Below are 13,740 nucleotides of genomic sequence, written 5' to 3'. Positions count from 1 at the left end.
TCTCCACAGTGACAACAAACAAGATCCATGTAGTCTGCAACAGCCCTACAAACAGGACACACCTGCCTCCCTCCCCAGGATTTGCTAACAAAGGAAAGACACCTTTTCACATTTCAGTTTATTAAAAATGGATAAACAAGACCTGTACAAAAAATAGCCGAAATTGCCCAGAATTTGGTAAGAGTTGCATGATGGGAAGTTATCGTCTTGGGCCTCCTCTTCCTCTTCCACGACCTCGGCCTCTGCCACGGCCTCTTCCACGGCCTCTTCCAGCAACTTGGCAGGTAAAAGAAAAAGGGTAATTCAAGTGAGACCCAGGAATACATTCTGTATTGAGCATAATCACCACACTGCTTCCCTGGGATAAGACATTAAGTTAAGTATTGTCTGTTAATGCTCAGTAAGTTTCAGACAATATTTTCATCTTCTGTGTTACTTTGTCCAGTATACAACTTCCACAGGCTACTGTCTGTCCTTAGCTTCACTGCAGAAAACAAGGGCATAAAACAGTTGGCTGCTCCCAAGTGATTGGGTGATCCGACAGGAAACAAGAATTCCTCTTTTCTTATATATATATATATACATATATATACATATATATATATAGAGAGAGAGAGAGAGAGAGAGTCCAGATTTTTAGAGGGAAAAGCAAATTTTGACATGCTCTGAGATACACAAACTCATCCTGTCTCAGGCACCATGTGGAAGGTCAGCATTTTGAAAGGATCCCAGCACCCAACAGCTCCTACTGGTCTCAGTGATGCCTCTGCCAATTGCAGATGTGATTCTAAGGCAAAGGTCTTGCCTGCATGCTCCCAGTTTTAATTACTGCTATTTAACTGTAAAAGGAAGACGGAATCATAGGACAGTGCAGGCCCCAAGCAACTGCTGAAGGTCGTATGATCCATATGGTGATAACGTGCCTTTGCATCTCTTTCTCCCAAAGAAATGCAACCCAGCAGGCTGCAAAGGCACTCTGCAAACTTTATTGGTTCATTTCAAATGTGTTTGTGAGTGCAGGGCTCAAAAAGATACTGAAAACTCTGTGGAAGCAGGTGGCTCTCTAAGAGATACCCACTGGCATCCACATTCAAGGAGCAGGATGTGACAATTATTCTGGGACACAGGTTAGAAAGGCAGGAAAGACAGAAGGAGCAGAGACACAAGACAAATTTGACATAAGCAAGGTGTCATTATTTTGCTGGTAATACACTGACCCTGTAAAATCCATGGAAGTATCAACCCCAGCTGGAAGATGACAGCATCAGCAGGTAGCGGTGTTTGCCAAGCGCCAGCACACTCAAACCCAAGGCACACGTGGCACACTCACCCCAGCCAGCATCCTGCCCCTTCCTGACAACTTCACTTGTCAAGGGAAGATTGAGAGTTTTACACTTCTGAAGCCCAAGGGCATTTATGGATTAAGGCAAAGCACTGCACAGCTTTGGTCTGAGAGCGCTTCTGTGCACTGCAGAGATCATCAAACGGAAGTAACTGGAGCTACTGCAGATGCTTTCCCCAAAGCTGACACCAGCAGGGATGTTCTTGTCCACACCACATTGTGAGGTTCAGGAAAAAAGCAATCCAACCACACTCATTTCTCTGTGTGGTCAGATTGTTTTTAAAGAACATGAGAGGAGCAAAGCCCCTTTAGGATCTTTGTCCTTATTCCCTGTCAAGGCAGCAGCTGCAGCGCTCACACTTGGTGCTGCACAGCTGAGATTCCTTACCCCGTGTCAGTAAGGTGAACTCATCAATGCAGAACACCCTGCACACCCACATACTTCAACACTAATTACAGGAGAAATGGTACAACATGATTTTGAAGCACAATTAACTTTCACTTACAGCTCACTGTTTTAAAATCACACAGATTAACTGCTGGGCAAAATATATACTGCTGGAAATTTCCTGGGGTTTACTGGGTACTCATCTTTAATAGTGTGAATTAAACTTCAGTTACTGTTTATACTGTTAGGCTTTGAAGGAAAAGGATTTTTATTCAGCAGCACTTTGAAAAAAAAAAAAAGCTCCAGGAAGAGCGGAGACTGGAACACTACCCGGAGCCAAAGCTGGAGATACACTCACTGGAATACAGCCTAGATTCCCTCAGGCTCTCAAGTCTCCCAAATTCATTCTCAGAGATATCATTTTTATCCCCCACCAAATTTCAGTGAACCCTTCAGCACCATTTGAGATACTGTCCTGTACTTATTATCTATGAGAAGCTCCCCATACAAACTGGGGAAACATAGCAAACATCTGGAGAAGAGGAAGTGTAAATCTCTTTGGTTCCAGCTGTGAGACTCAGATAGGTTAAGACTTACTCAAGCTGATAAACATGTACATTTTTTAAAACAGATACATGAAAAGCTGTAACACAACTTCATGTGAATGAAAGCTCTGCAGATGCCAAGGAGGTGGGCAAGGCAGACTGAACCAGTGCCGTGTCAAACTCTCAGCGATGAAAGAATTTGATACCAAATGCAGACGTTCAGACACTCAAATCAGACATCTCCAGACTCACACAAAGGCAGAACAGACTAGGAAAGCACAAACTCACCTGCTTCTCTTTTCTTGGATTTGACTTTTGGTTCAACATCCACTAGCAAAGTATCCAGAGGCAAACTGTCTGGCAGAATGAAGTAGCGGATGTTGTTCCCTCGAATACTCAGCGTCTCCAGCTGTACAGGCTCTCTGTTCTTCAGTGTCATTTTCACCGCTTTGAGATGCGTGTTCATGCTGACATCCACTCCTGTAACAACACAAGCCTGAATTCAGGAATGAGGTCTCTTGGTGCCTGTTTTTAAGTGTGCACATGAAATGAGATTTATCCTGTTCATCAACACCTGCTTCTGCCACTCATTAATTACTCGAGCCTCTCACAGAATGAAGCTGCATCTCTTTTCTCTCTTGAATTATGCCAGTTACCAACTGATGCCTTTAGCTCCTCATGGTTAGAGATATTTATCCAGGTCCTGGCAATAGCTGCTTTGCAAATGGTTAAAATAATTCCTCTGAACAACAGATAAACTACTGCTTATTACAGAAGTCTAATGCAAATCTTTAGTCCTTTAAAAAGAAGAAAACAAACCTTGGAAGAGGAAAAATAACCATAATAATTTCCTTTTTCTGTAAGCTGTAGGAAAATCCAACCACAAAAGCAGCATTGATCTTCTGATAAAATACATCCAATACCATTTTGTGTGAGTGAATTTTCCATGAACGTACATGAAAGACCCCACTGCAAGGAACAACCACTGTGGTTCCAAACTCTGAGAACAGCCAGTATGTAAAAACTGTAGGGAATCAGTACTGTGCACTCTATGCTGTGTTATGCCTAATCCCAAACTGGATAAAAAAATCTCAGCTGGATGCATGTACTGTGTAACAGCCATGAGAAGCAGTAAGAAAACCCCCAGAAGTTCTTATTTTGCAGATCATGAGCTTTATGTGGGACTTAATCTCCAGCTGTGAAGATAAAATGACAGTGACTTTACTTCTTCTGTCCTCTCCTCCTCCTCCAAGATTTTATACAGCTCCACCCGACCCAGTCCCTTGGTTGGTGTGAGGGGCATTACACAAAATGTGCCCCTTCATCCCTGCTCCTGCCCTGCTGAAGGGAAGAAGAGGAGATTGTGCAATCTCTTTACAGATTCTTAGCAGAAAATGAGAGAGGCTTTGCTCAACAATTAAGCCTGAAAGAGCAGCAAGGTCAGGAGCCCAGCAATGTGTTTGCTTCCCATCTGGCTGGGTTCAGCAGAGCATGCTGCAATCGAGCACAGAGGGGGCTCACTCAGCTCTCATCAAAGCTGATGGACCTGGCTGCAAAATAATGCTGGTTTTGAACTCTGCCAAATCCCCACAGACTGCTACTGGCCAAAAAACCACCTCAGCAATCCTCTGGAATAAAATTCAAATTTAACAAGAGTTGTATCTTTTTTTTTTTTTTTTCCAAGGCTGCCTGGGCAGAAGAGTTTCTGAAAGCCGCCTGGGGGTGAGTTTAGGAAGGGAGATGAAGCAGCTTCCTCAGCTCACCCGTGAGGGTTTGCCTCATTAAACACAACGTGCCCCACCCACATCACACCCGCTGTCTAAGTAAAGCTCACAGGAGCACTCTCAGAGCAATGTCCCTCGCTGAGGTTATTAAAGCAAACAAAACAGCTTGCACATGGTTTAATACCTGAGAACCACATAATGAACTAGAAAAGAATTCCCTGCAACCTTCAGCACAGTGATACAAAGAAGCACCGCAATCAGGAACTCCCATGAACCGACAGAACAGACCTCCGGCAACATCGAGGGAACAGATTCTCTTGGCCAGGATTCCTCTTTGCCCTGTATCCCACACCCAGCTCTGCGTTTTCAAACCCAAACCCGTCTCATGAAATTACACGTATGCAAATACGCATTTCCATCTCGACTCACCTTAACAAAAAACACACTCAACAGAAATCATTAACTTTATTTTTTAGATTAGAACTACCTACACACAAAATTTAACCAATTCAAGACCACATCAGCTGGAACTGCCCAGAGAAGCTGTGGATGCCCCATCCCTAGCAGTGCTCCCTGCCAGGCTGGGTGGAACTCTGAGCAGCCTGGTCTAGTGGAAGGTGTCCCTGCCCATGGCAGGGGGTTGGAACGGGATGATCTTTCACGTCCCTTCCAACCCAAACCATTTTGTGATTCTGTGATCGTGCTGCTACAATTCTAAGAGATTACCAAGCAAGGTCTGGAAGAGTTTTGCTTCCTTTCCCCCCGAGCCTGCAGGCAAAGCTGCAGCTGGGCTTAGAGGCTCCCAGTGCTACAGCAAATTTACAGCTCCCAGCAGAACCTTTAAAACAGAGAAATCTGATCACAAAATGCACCCCCAGCGCCGGTCTGACCACGAGTGGACTCATCCACTACTACACATCAAAGACAACCTGTGACCCACTGAAATTCCCAAGTATTTTCATGGTTGCCTACGGAGAGCTGGCTGGTCACAGCTCCCAGCAACTCCCGACAATATCCAAACACTTCTGTAACACAAACACACCTCGCGCTTGCACACAAAGATATGAACTACAAAACCCATCTCCTGCATTTTCCTGTGCCGGTCCCCGCAAGAGGGAGCACAGGACAAAAAACTCATTCAAGCCGCGACTGCCAATTGTTTGCCGAAAGGCAACGGGGAGTATTTTGCTGCATCCTCCCATCCTACCGTACCTGTGATCGTTCCATGCACCTGCGTCCCATTCTTCAGTTCAATGGTCACAGTCTCATGGCTCAGCTTCATTAGAAACCTGGGAATTAAAAACGCGTTTAAAAAAACTCAAACCCGTTCATTTCCACATAAAGCCGTACGTGTTCGACAGGCAGCACCAAGCAGTTCCGCATCCTGAGCTCCCAAAGACGGCGCCCATGGATTCTACTGGGGATGTTTAGTGACACTCCACCTCCTGCCCAGCCGCCGGGAGCTGGGCCGCTTGAGCGACACACTGCCGGATCCAGCATCTACTTCCAGGCGATACAGCCATTATTGTACGAAGAAGGAACCATTTTACAAGTCGTTACAATCCCGGGAAGCCAACACTACCCCAGCCCGGGGGCTTTCTCTCCAAAAAGGGAGCGCTGTGCCGAGCGACCCGCGCAGGCCCCGGGGCGGGAGCGCGGCCCAGCGCATCCTAAGGACGTTCCCGCCGGGCCCATCCCGGGCCGCTCCCGTCCGCGGTGGGGAGAGAGCGCACGGCGGCCCTGAGCGCGCGGGCTCGCCCAGCGCCGCCGCCGCGGCCGGGCGCGGGCAATCCGCCTCCATCCGCCCCCATCCGCGCCCACCCGCTCACCTGACGAGCTTCATGGCGGCGGGCGGGCGGCCCCGGGCGCGGAGCAGCGGCGGGCGGGGAGCCCCGGGCGAGCGGAGCCCCGAGCGCGGCGGGGCGGACGCGCGTCTCGGTCAGGCCGCGCAGGGCCGCGCGCGCCAGGAAGCGGCCGCGCTCCACGGCGACCGACGGGCGGGAGCGGCCGTGACAGCGCCCTCTAGCGGCCCGGCGGACCCGCCGCGAGCGGCGGGCAGGGCCTGGTCCCGCCCGTGGGGGGAGAGGGCGGGGGAAACAGGATCTGGGAAGAGAGACAATAGTAACAGATGAGGGAGAGAAGAGGGATAGGGGGAAAAGACGAATGGGCACGGTGGGAAGGAGATGTGGATGGTGGGAGAAGAGCAGATAGAAATGAGCGGGGAGGAGAGGCTTTTTGTAAGGTTTTACAACTGCCAGCTTGCCTTCCTTAATTAAATACACATTTTAGAAAAGAAAAAAAAAAAGTAGACTACTTAATTTTAAATCTGCTTTGAGCTTTACAAAAAGAAAAGTCCAAGAGCTAGAACCTGTATAGCACTAATTTATTGGGAAAAAAGTTATAGCTTCAGCATCCAGAACTGTAATAGTAACAATTTGCTGTGTATGCATCAGTCTGTTCCCCTAGTGAAGGTAAGAGGGAAAAGACAGCTTGAATTTCCACCTCTCGGTATGGTCAATAGGACTCTGAAGTGCCCTTGTGAGGAAAGAGGCAAAGAACCACTGGGCCTGAGCAGAGGTGACACCTGGGATGCAGCACTGGAGCTGCAGTAACTCTCCAAGCGAGATCAAGCCACGGCAGCGAAGAGTGGAACAGCACACAGCACCGACTGACAGCAGGCACTGCGTGAGATCAGCACTGTGAGCACAGCACAGGAAGATCCCCACCTGCAATGAGCAGGCACAAAACCAAAGCATCCGTCAGCTGTGAAACAGCTCCTAAGGAACATTTAGGGAACAGTCTGCTCCAAAGCACAAAACGCACCACAGACAATACATCTAGAAAAGTTGAACATTTTATTGTCATTTAGGAGTATTACACCATTTGTGATTTTAGAAATACAGACTCTTTGCAAAGCACTGAAATACAGGTGCCTTCCAACTTCTAAAACCTACCTTATTCTATGTCTTACAAACCTTTTATGTTAGCAATTCAAGTTTGGTCTTTGCCGCAACAAGTTCTTCACCCAAGATGCAACAACTCAGTTCTACACTGCAAGACAACCGAGCCAGGTTTCAATCTCCACCTGCCAGTGAACCACCAGAACCACTGCTTTCAAATATTGAGTCTATGATGTTCTTGTACTTTGTGCCCATGAGGGAGTTCACCTTTGAAAATTTTAAGTTAGGAGGATTTCCAGTTAACCACCAACTGGTATTTTTTCATTACAGCATCTAGAAGCAAAAGGATACTTTGCAAGTACTAGTGCTCATGAACAGGTTATGGTTACACAAACCCCAGAGAGGCCTCCAGAAACATTCAAGGTTAAAATGAACAGTTGCAAAAGAAAAAAAAAAAAAAAAAAAAAAAAAAAAAAAAAAAAGAATCTGTACATATTTTCAGTCATAACACAAGGGAACACTGGAGTATCAGTGTTTTGTGTTCTAGCTTCAATAGTGACACCTGTGCTAGTCCTAGTAGTATTCTACATGTTTGTCCCTTCCCCCCCTTTAAATTTTATACTCGCAATCTGAATATACAGCTGTACTTACAGGAAATATTAAACAATGCACAGCGCCTTAAGCAAGTTCCATGTCTGGTTTTGAACAAACCATATAAAATAAGTGACAAAATAGTTTAAAATTGGTCCTTATTTTTATACAGCTTGGAAGCACTAAATTTAAAGACACACATTAACCAACACAAATTAGTCTGCAGCTTTTTTTTTCTCCTTTTTTTTTTTTCTTAAAAGAGTGTGTTACAGTATCATGCATGAAAAGCAAGCTGCTGCTCCCAAGTAGAAATACGGAGTTTAGACTCAATGCTTTCTCCTTAGGCTGTTATTCCTTCTTTCATAAATTATTTCAATATAACCAAGGACAGAAGCAGCTGACTAGCAAAACAATATGAAGTTCACCTTTTATGTTGTGACCCATTCTTAAAGTAATGAAGTACTTTGGAACTTTAGCATAAGGAAGGTTGAATAAACACTGCAAAGGACTTTTACATTCTTTGATTTTGTTTATATCTTTAGAAAGAAAATTCTACATTTTAACTCGCTAACTACTGGATTTTCATATGGAGACTGTAGTATTGAAACAGTGCAAGACATTTGCAACTTCAGGAACATCCAGTTATACTGCCCTTTCACCCAAACAATGATTAGCAGAATATTGCATCAGTTCTAGATTAACAAGACAGGACAAAAGCCTCATTTGAGAATAGCAGTAGGATTCAAAAATCTTTCATATTTAGTGAAAAGAATCCACTCACAAATATGCACGAAGGACTCCTTAACACAGACTTTATCACAACAAATGTAATCCAGCTGTAAGTCTGGACCTAGACTTTTTATTGGTATGAAGCCATATTTGTTCAGAGACCACTATCAGATGTTCCATTATTAATGCTTCAGCATTTGGATATTTTGAGACATGAACAGCATCAAAGCTCTCTCCTGTCAAGACCAAAAACCAGCTGAACCAGCCCAGGTGGAACATGAGCTTAAGCAGTCAACTTAAGCTCCAGAATATTCCAGACACCAAAAAGCTGGCTTTTGTCTTTGCATTACCCTGGTAAGAGTGGAGCCCTGTCCACTAATGCAATATTCCAAAGACCATTGCAACTAAGACTGTCAAGTCAGGTCTCAGTTGAAAGCTACCACCACCACAGGACATGGTTTCCTTACCCCTGACCCACCCCCCCCCCCCCATTGCCAAGGAAGAATGTCCATAAGAGCATTATTTGGTGTGGAAAGCAGGTCAGTAGAGACTCCAAGTGTGGCTTGAAGAATCCTCAGTACCAAGCCGCTTTCCACACACACAAATTCAGTCCATCTTCTCCTTCTGGACCAGCTTGGGTGCATCTACAAAATCCTTGCCATTGTAAAGGATGATAGCAAAAGTTCCAAAGCTGGCACTTCCCCAGAAAAGCACATAGGCCAGTGTCTCAGTCCATGTATCACCTGTGAAGAAGAGTCAGATAAACCTTTTAGCTCATTATCTCCAATTACCAGAGAGCTTTACTTTAGTACAAATGCAAATATTTCAAGCTCTCCCTCAGAGATCTTGACATGAAAGATCCTTCGTCAAATGAAATCAGAAGTCTTTCACAGATCTTTTTCTGTTTCCTTACCTTGGAAAACCTGTATTTGCCACACAATTCTTGGAACACATTGAACAGAGATCTACAGAAGTCAGTCAAGAACTCTACTGGCATTAATACTAGAAAATTCAAGGCAAAAACAGAAGGCAAAAACTTTCACCACTTCCAACACATGAGATTAAAGGGACATCCATCAGAACCAGGCTCATGCCTGTATCTGACAGTTCTGGACTGACTGACTGCCCAAAATTAGAGAGGTCTTCCTCTGGTGCTCCATCCAGCCTACAATAAAGTTCAGGTCTACCAAGGTGCATCTAAATTTGGGGACAATTAACTGTCCCTTAATTGACTTCTCCATGAGTTTTAACATTGTTTTCTATAGCACCTCAGTTTTTTCCACATTAATGATACAGTGCTAAACCTCAATCTCCAGAGCCACACTCAAGCACCTTTTAGAATGACTGAGAAGCAATTCTATACAGAACAAGTTACTGGTAACCATCTACACAAAGGTCACAAAGAAACAAGCCAGTTTTATAAAATTAAACTCAATAGTGACTTACCAGCCATTAGCAAACAAATAATGCACATGGAGAAAGCAACCACCATAATAATAGGCAACTGAGGAAAGAGAAAAAGAATAATCACTTGATACAGCAGTACATACGTTCCTTAATTTCCTTTAAGATGAGTTGTACTGTAAAGCTATTTACTTGCTTTGCAGTGAACTTGCTTTAATTCTCAATTCACCTGTATTCAGGTACAAATAAAAGTTTGGATAGTTCCAAAATTTGGAAGAGTGTGTTCAGTAACTATGTTGAGAATTAAAATACACCTCCTGTGCCTTTAAAGTAAGGTTGAGATTTATGCTTTGTTTAAAAAAAAAAAAAATACACCAGTTAAAACCCATTATGTTCCCAAATCCCATTTCAAAATAGAAATGGAAGGGTGAAAAAAATGAAAAAAGTGGGTTTTTTTGTGTCACAGTCTATGCTTCTGCGTGAAGTGTGAGAAAAGAACTCCACAAGACTCTTGTGCAGAAAGAAACATTCAATGATAGTGAGTAGTAGAATTTCCCCCTTTCCATATCGTGAAGCATATTTTAAAAAAAGCAAGCAGCAGTTTTTCCAATACCTCAAGGACATTCCATTTTCTGGCAAGGGAATGGTCTGGGTTTAATCCTATAAGTAGGTATCATAGAGACATTACCAGATTACAGGGATGTTTCATGCCTAGCAGACAACTCCTACTTAGGCATAATGAAGCCAGTGACTAAACAGTTGTGCTTCTTCTATCACAAATAAAGTCTCCATACTCACAGCTAAGAACTTCCAATCTTTCTTGACATGTAAAGGACTAGCAGGTTCTACTTCATCCACTGAATAATTTCCAAGAAAAAGATCTATTGCATCCTGGAAGAGAAAGGGAGGACAAGAGTTAAAATGCACAGCAACGTTTACCAAATACACTTCCCCATGGTTAAAAGCTTAACTTACTTGTCTAAATCCATCAGAAAAGTTGTTTTTGTAATAACGTATTAATGAGTTCCAGCCATCCATTATTAAGCCCCACTGAGTTCTCTTCCCAGTTCTGCAAAAAGAAATTGTGAAAAATATTTAAAATAGATGTATAAATTCTGGACTATAATTTCAGATTTACATTCTGTCATTATATCCAGATGTGTACTACATTAAACGAACACCAGCACAGGAATACATTTATGTAGTGCTGCCTCTGCATTATTACCACACATACGTGTAACAAAATTAGAAAATAAAATGACAGTTCTTTCCATCACATAATATAAATGTGCATCTTCATGGCACACTTGCCTTGGTTTTCATTTCCACATAGCCTTTACTTTCACATAAACACAGCAAAGAACAGTGTTCTGAAGATTTTAGTCTGACTTTTTACCAACTGAACCATTGCAAAAAACTCATTTATGGCCTAAGCCCCAGACCAATAACCTCCTTAGATATGAGGGCTCGAAGAAAAACCCAAACATGCCCAAAAACCCAGAAGGCCCTTACAAGAAAGGCTGACTTGCCTTGTGTAGTCTGTCTTTAAGGCACCAGTTCCAGCATATTGTTTGGCACAAGCATTAGCGTTATCAGCCCATGCTGTGAATAGGAAAACAATAAGAAATATTAAGGAAGTTATATACTCTCTTCAGAGAAAAAGTCATTGTTTGAACTCTATAAACAGCCTACCATTTTTGTAGATTTTCTCAAAGTCTGCCTGCTCTTCAATTCTCTGTCCCACATGCAGAACACCTAGTCTCTGAAATAAAAAGCACATTGAGGCTTGCTAGGAGTTTGATAGAAAAATTAGGATTTGCTTTCAGAAAAAGCTGTATTTATCAAACTTGAATCTAGTCAATGCAGCTCAAGTAAGTAGTACAGTAACTCCACTATGCAAGCTCTTACTGAGTGTTCAAATTACATTTCCATTACAAATGGAAAGACTCTCTCCTCTTCCAGCTTGTTAAAGAAGAGTAAAACAATTACCTGAAGCTGGGCCTGGAGAGACCTGCGTGCTAACAAGCTCTGGATCACGTTAGTCCGATCCAGGCAGTCCATGCAGTTACTGCGGAACGTTCCTTCCTGCTGAGTCACAATTTTACCCTCCGAGTCAACTAGAAAGTAACTAACACATACAACACATGTATTTAGAGATAACAGTCCATATAAACCACATGTTTTCACAAGTAAATATCCTAGCAACCAAAATGCAATTGTCCTGAGCATTTGATGAGTTCTCAGCCATGTCTTCCAACTTTGATGCCTCTCTGAATTCTTCCCATGCTGGAAAACAGCATCAGTGGATGAACACTGAGCAATCTCAGGGCAGTATTCACTCTTACATTCAGAAAGCCAACCAGCAACATTGAGTTATATGCCACTGGGAAGAGCAGCTTCTGATGCAAAGTCAGGGACTCGTATTTTTTTTCCCAGTTATTTTAGTGTTCCAGCTCCACAGATACAAAGATCGTTAGCAGAGCCTAACAGCAGAAGTAACCAGATTTGTTTACAACTGGTCACCCAGTTCAATCCAGTCAGCAATGCATAAAAAGTCACCTAAGTTGTCAGGCACAATTCTTCCAGAAAGGTACTCAGATTTTTTAAGGCCACTTGGAAAACACAGAAAAATCTGCTACTGTCACATGACATTCTCTCCATTATGTGAACACGTGGGGGAACCAGATATTCCCTCTTGCATATGCTAATTGTTACCTCAATCTTTTTAATCCACTAAACCAGGTGTTTCCAGTAGTTGATAACAAACAGCTCATTTTAAGTACTGAATTGCACACATGCATTGCAATACTGAGCTGGTAGAACAAATATTCCAATCTACTCATCAACTGGATGTGTGAATGGGACAGAACTATGCCTGTCCTGCCACAGCATGAAACTTCAGTTGTCTACAGACTTACAGATCATAATCTATAGATTAGGTTACTCCAGTATGTAATTATGAAGCCTGAATGTGGACTAGCATATGATCCACTGTTGAGCATTTTAAGATTATCAAGTCTAGAGTGATGCAGTACTACAATCAGGAGCCTTAGAAGCACATGAATTTACTTTGATTAACCTTGTGTTGTCTTTTTAAGAGCCATTTTCATCATTCTTGAACTAGTTTTGTTAAACTATGTTTTACATTGTTGCAGACTAAAGGAGACAATAATACCTGTGAAATCCTCCTTTTCCCCCCACATTTTGCCTACAACTGATATTAGGATAAGATAATAACAAACTATCCTAATTAACTAGAAATGTCTGTTCTTAAATGCTGCATCTCCTATAGCTGCTCTAAAAAATTAAAAAACTAACAAAAAACACCTCCACAAACCCAGCTCTCCTTTCTAACAGATCTTCCACAACTGGATTTAGCCTGCAGAAAGTAAGAGCTGTTTACCTCCCCAGGGCTTGCAAAACCATTTTCTAAGATCAGAACTTAGACTTTTCTGTTGCTATTTAAGCAATAGTCATTACAGATGAAATAAAACAAGTTAAGTTAGAGCCAGCCTAATCTTGAGAAAGAGTCTTCAATTTTGGATCTTGTTTTAGAGATGAATAGCTTTTTTTTTTTAATTTCAAAGAAACCTGGTTATTTTCTACATCTCCAATGGCAGCTGACAGTAAACAAGTTATGGGATTCAGTATTAATGCTGAGAATAAAGGATCCTTGCTGTGTAGGAAAAACCTGCAATCTTATTTCTCCTTATTTGAGGTGCTCAGTTTATTGATTAGGTCTTTATGAGTTTTTAAGGCCTTTTTTTTTTGCAGTGGACAGAATATTAACTATAATCTGATTAATTCATATCATTCCCATAGCCATCACTCCAGGTAAGAGACTTCATTAAGAAGACTCCTGTTCTAGTCCACACCTCACCTCATTTTATTTTGTTAGGATAGACTTTATCACTGCTAGTTTTGCAATGTTTTAGCTGATCTGCTTTGTGCTTTAGGCACAAGACTTCAGGAACAGGAAGGAAGCAATCAGAAAAGCAGAACAAAGTAAACTACTTCCCTAGCAATCCACATGTCTACAAGTAGCTACGACCAAAAACACACTTGTGGGACTAAAGATTTAAATTGATTTGGACATTTTGTGTATTTTTATATGACT

At 42.7% G+C, this 13,740-nt stretch overlaps 2 protein-coding genes across 3 annotated transcripts in view; both read right to left on the bottom strand.

The window, feature by feature from the left end:
• Nucleotides 1–103: 103 nt before the first annotated feature.
• Nucleotides 104–5,972, bottom strand: SNRPD1 (small nuclear ribonucleoprotein D1 polypeptide). The gene is made up of 4 exons (XM_069007555.1): nt 5,829–5,972; nt 5,212–5,288; nt 2,564–2,755; nt 104–276 (listed from the first exon to the last, which is right to left on the bottom strand). Exons 1-4 carry the CDS (start codon nt 5,840–5,842, stop codon nt 200–202), a joined length of 360 nt encoding a protein of 119 aa, XP_068863656.1. The 5' UTR covers nt 5,843–5,972; the 3' UTR covers nt 104–199.
• Nucleotides 5,973–8,708: 2,736 nt separating this feature from the next.
• Nucleotides 8,709–13,740, bottom strand: part of SACM1L (SAC1 like phosphatidylinositide phosphatase) — a 28,477-nt gene continuing 23,445 nt past the window's right edge. The window contains exons 14-21 of one of the 2 annotated variants that reach the window (XR_011149048.1): nt 11,613–11,751; nt 11,316–11,385; nt 11,153–11,225; nt 10,599–10,692; nt 10,422–10,514; nt 10,237–10,283; nt 9,666–9,723; nt 8,937–8,962 (exon numbers count right to left, since the gene is read on the bottom strand). Coding sequence is in view for 1 of the 2 variants with exons in the window: in XM_069007542.1 (XP_068863643.1) it covers nt 8,826–8,962; nt 9,666–9,723; nt 10,422–10,514; nt 10,599–10,692; nt 11,153–11,225; nt 11,316–11,385; nt 11,613–11,751 (664 nt within the window). In the remaining variant the exon portion in view is untranslated. Of the gene's footprint in view, nt 8,963–9,665; nt 9,724–10,236; nt 10,284–10,421; nt 10,515–10,598; nt 10,693–11,152; nt 11,226–11,315; nt 11,386–11,612; nt 11,752–13,740 lie in introns of both variants that reach the window. The other variant, XM_069007542.1, reaches the window with a different exon arrangement.

The sequence above is a fragment of the Aphelocoma coerulescens genome, chromosome 2 (genome assembly GCF_041296385.1).
Source record: "Aphelocoma coerulescens isolate FSJ_1873_10779 chromosome 2, UR_Acoe_1.0, whole genome shotgun sequence".
Taxonomy (NCBI): domain Eukaryota; kingdom Metazoa; phylum Chordata; class Aves; order Passeriformes; family Corvidae; genus Aphelocoma; species Aphelocoma coerulescens.
Note: the sequence above shows the minus strand (reverse complement) of the source record. Positions and strands in the feature narration are given on the sequence as shown.

What these genes read in the sequence shown, in the direction of transcription:
- SNRPD1 (XM_069007555.1), bottom strand. An exon ending in GGTGCATGGAACGATCACAG is followed by an intron (nt 2,756 to 5,211) that starts GTACGGTAGGAT and finishes GTGTTGTTACAG; the next exon opens with GAGTGGATGTCAGCATGAAC. An exon ending in ATCCAAGAAAAGAGAAGCAG is followed by an intron (nt 277 to 2,563) that starts GTGAGTTTGTGC and finishes TTACCTGCCAAG; the next exon opens with TTGCTGGAAGAGGCCGTGGA.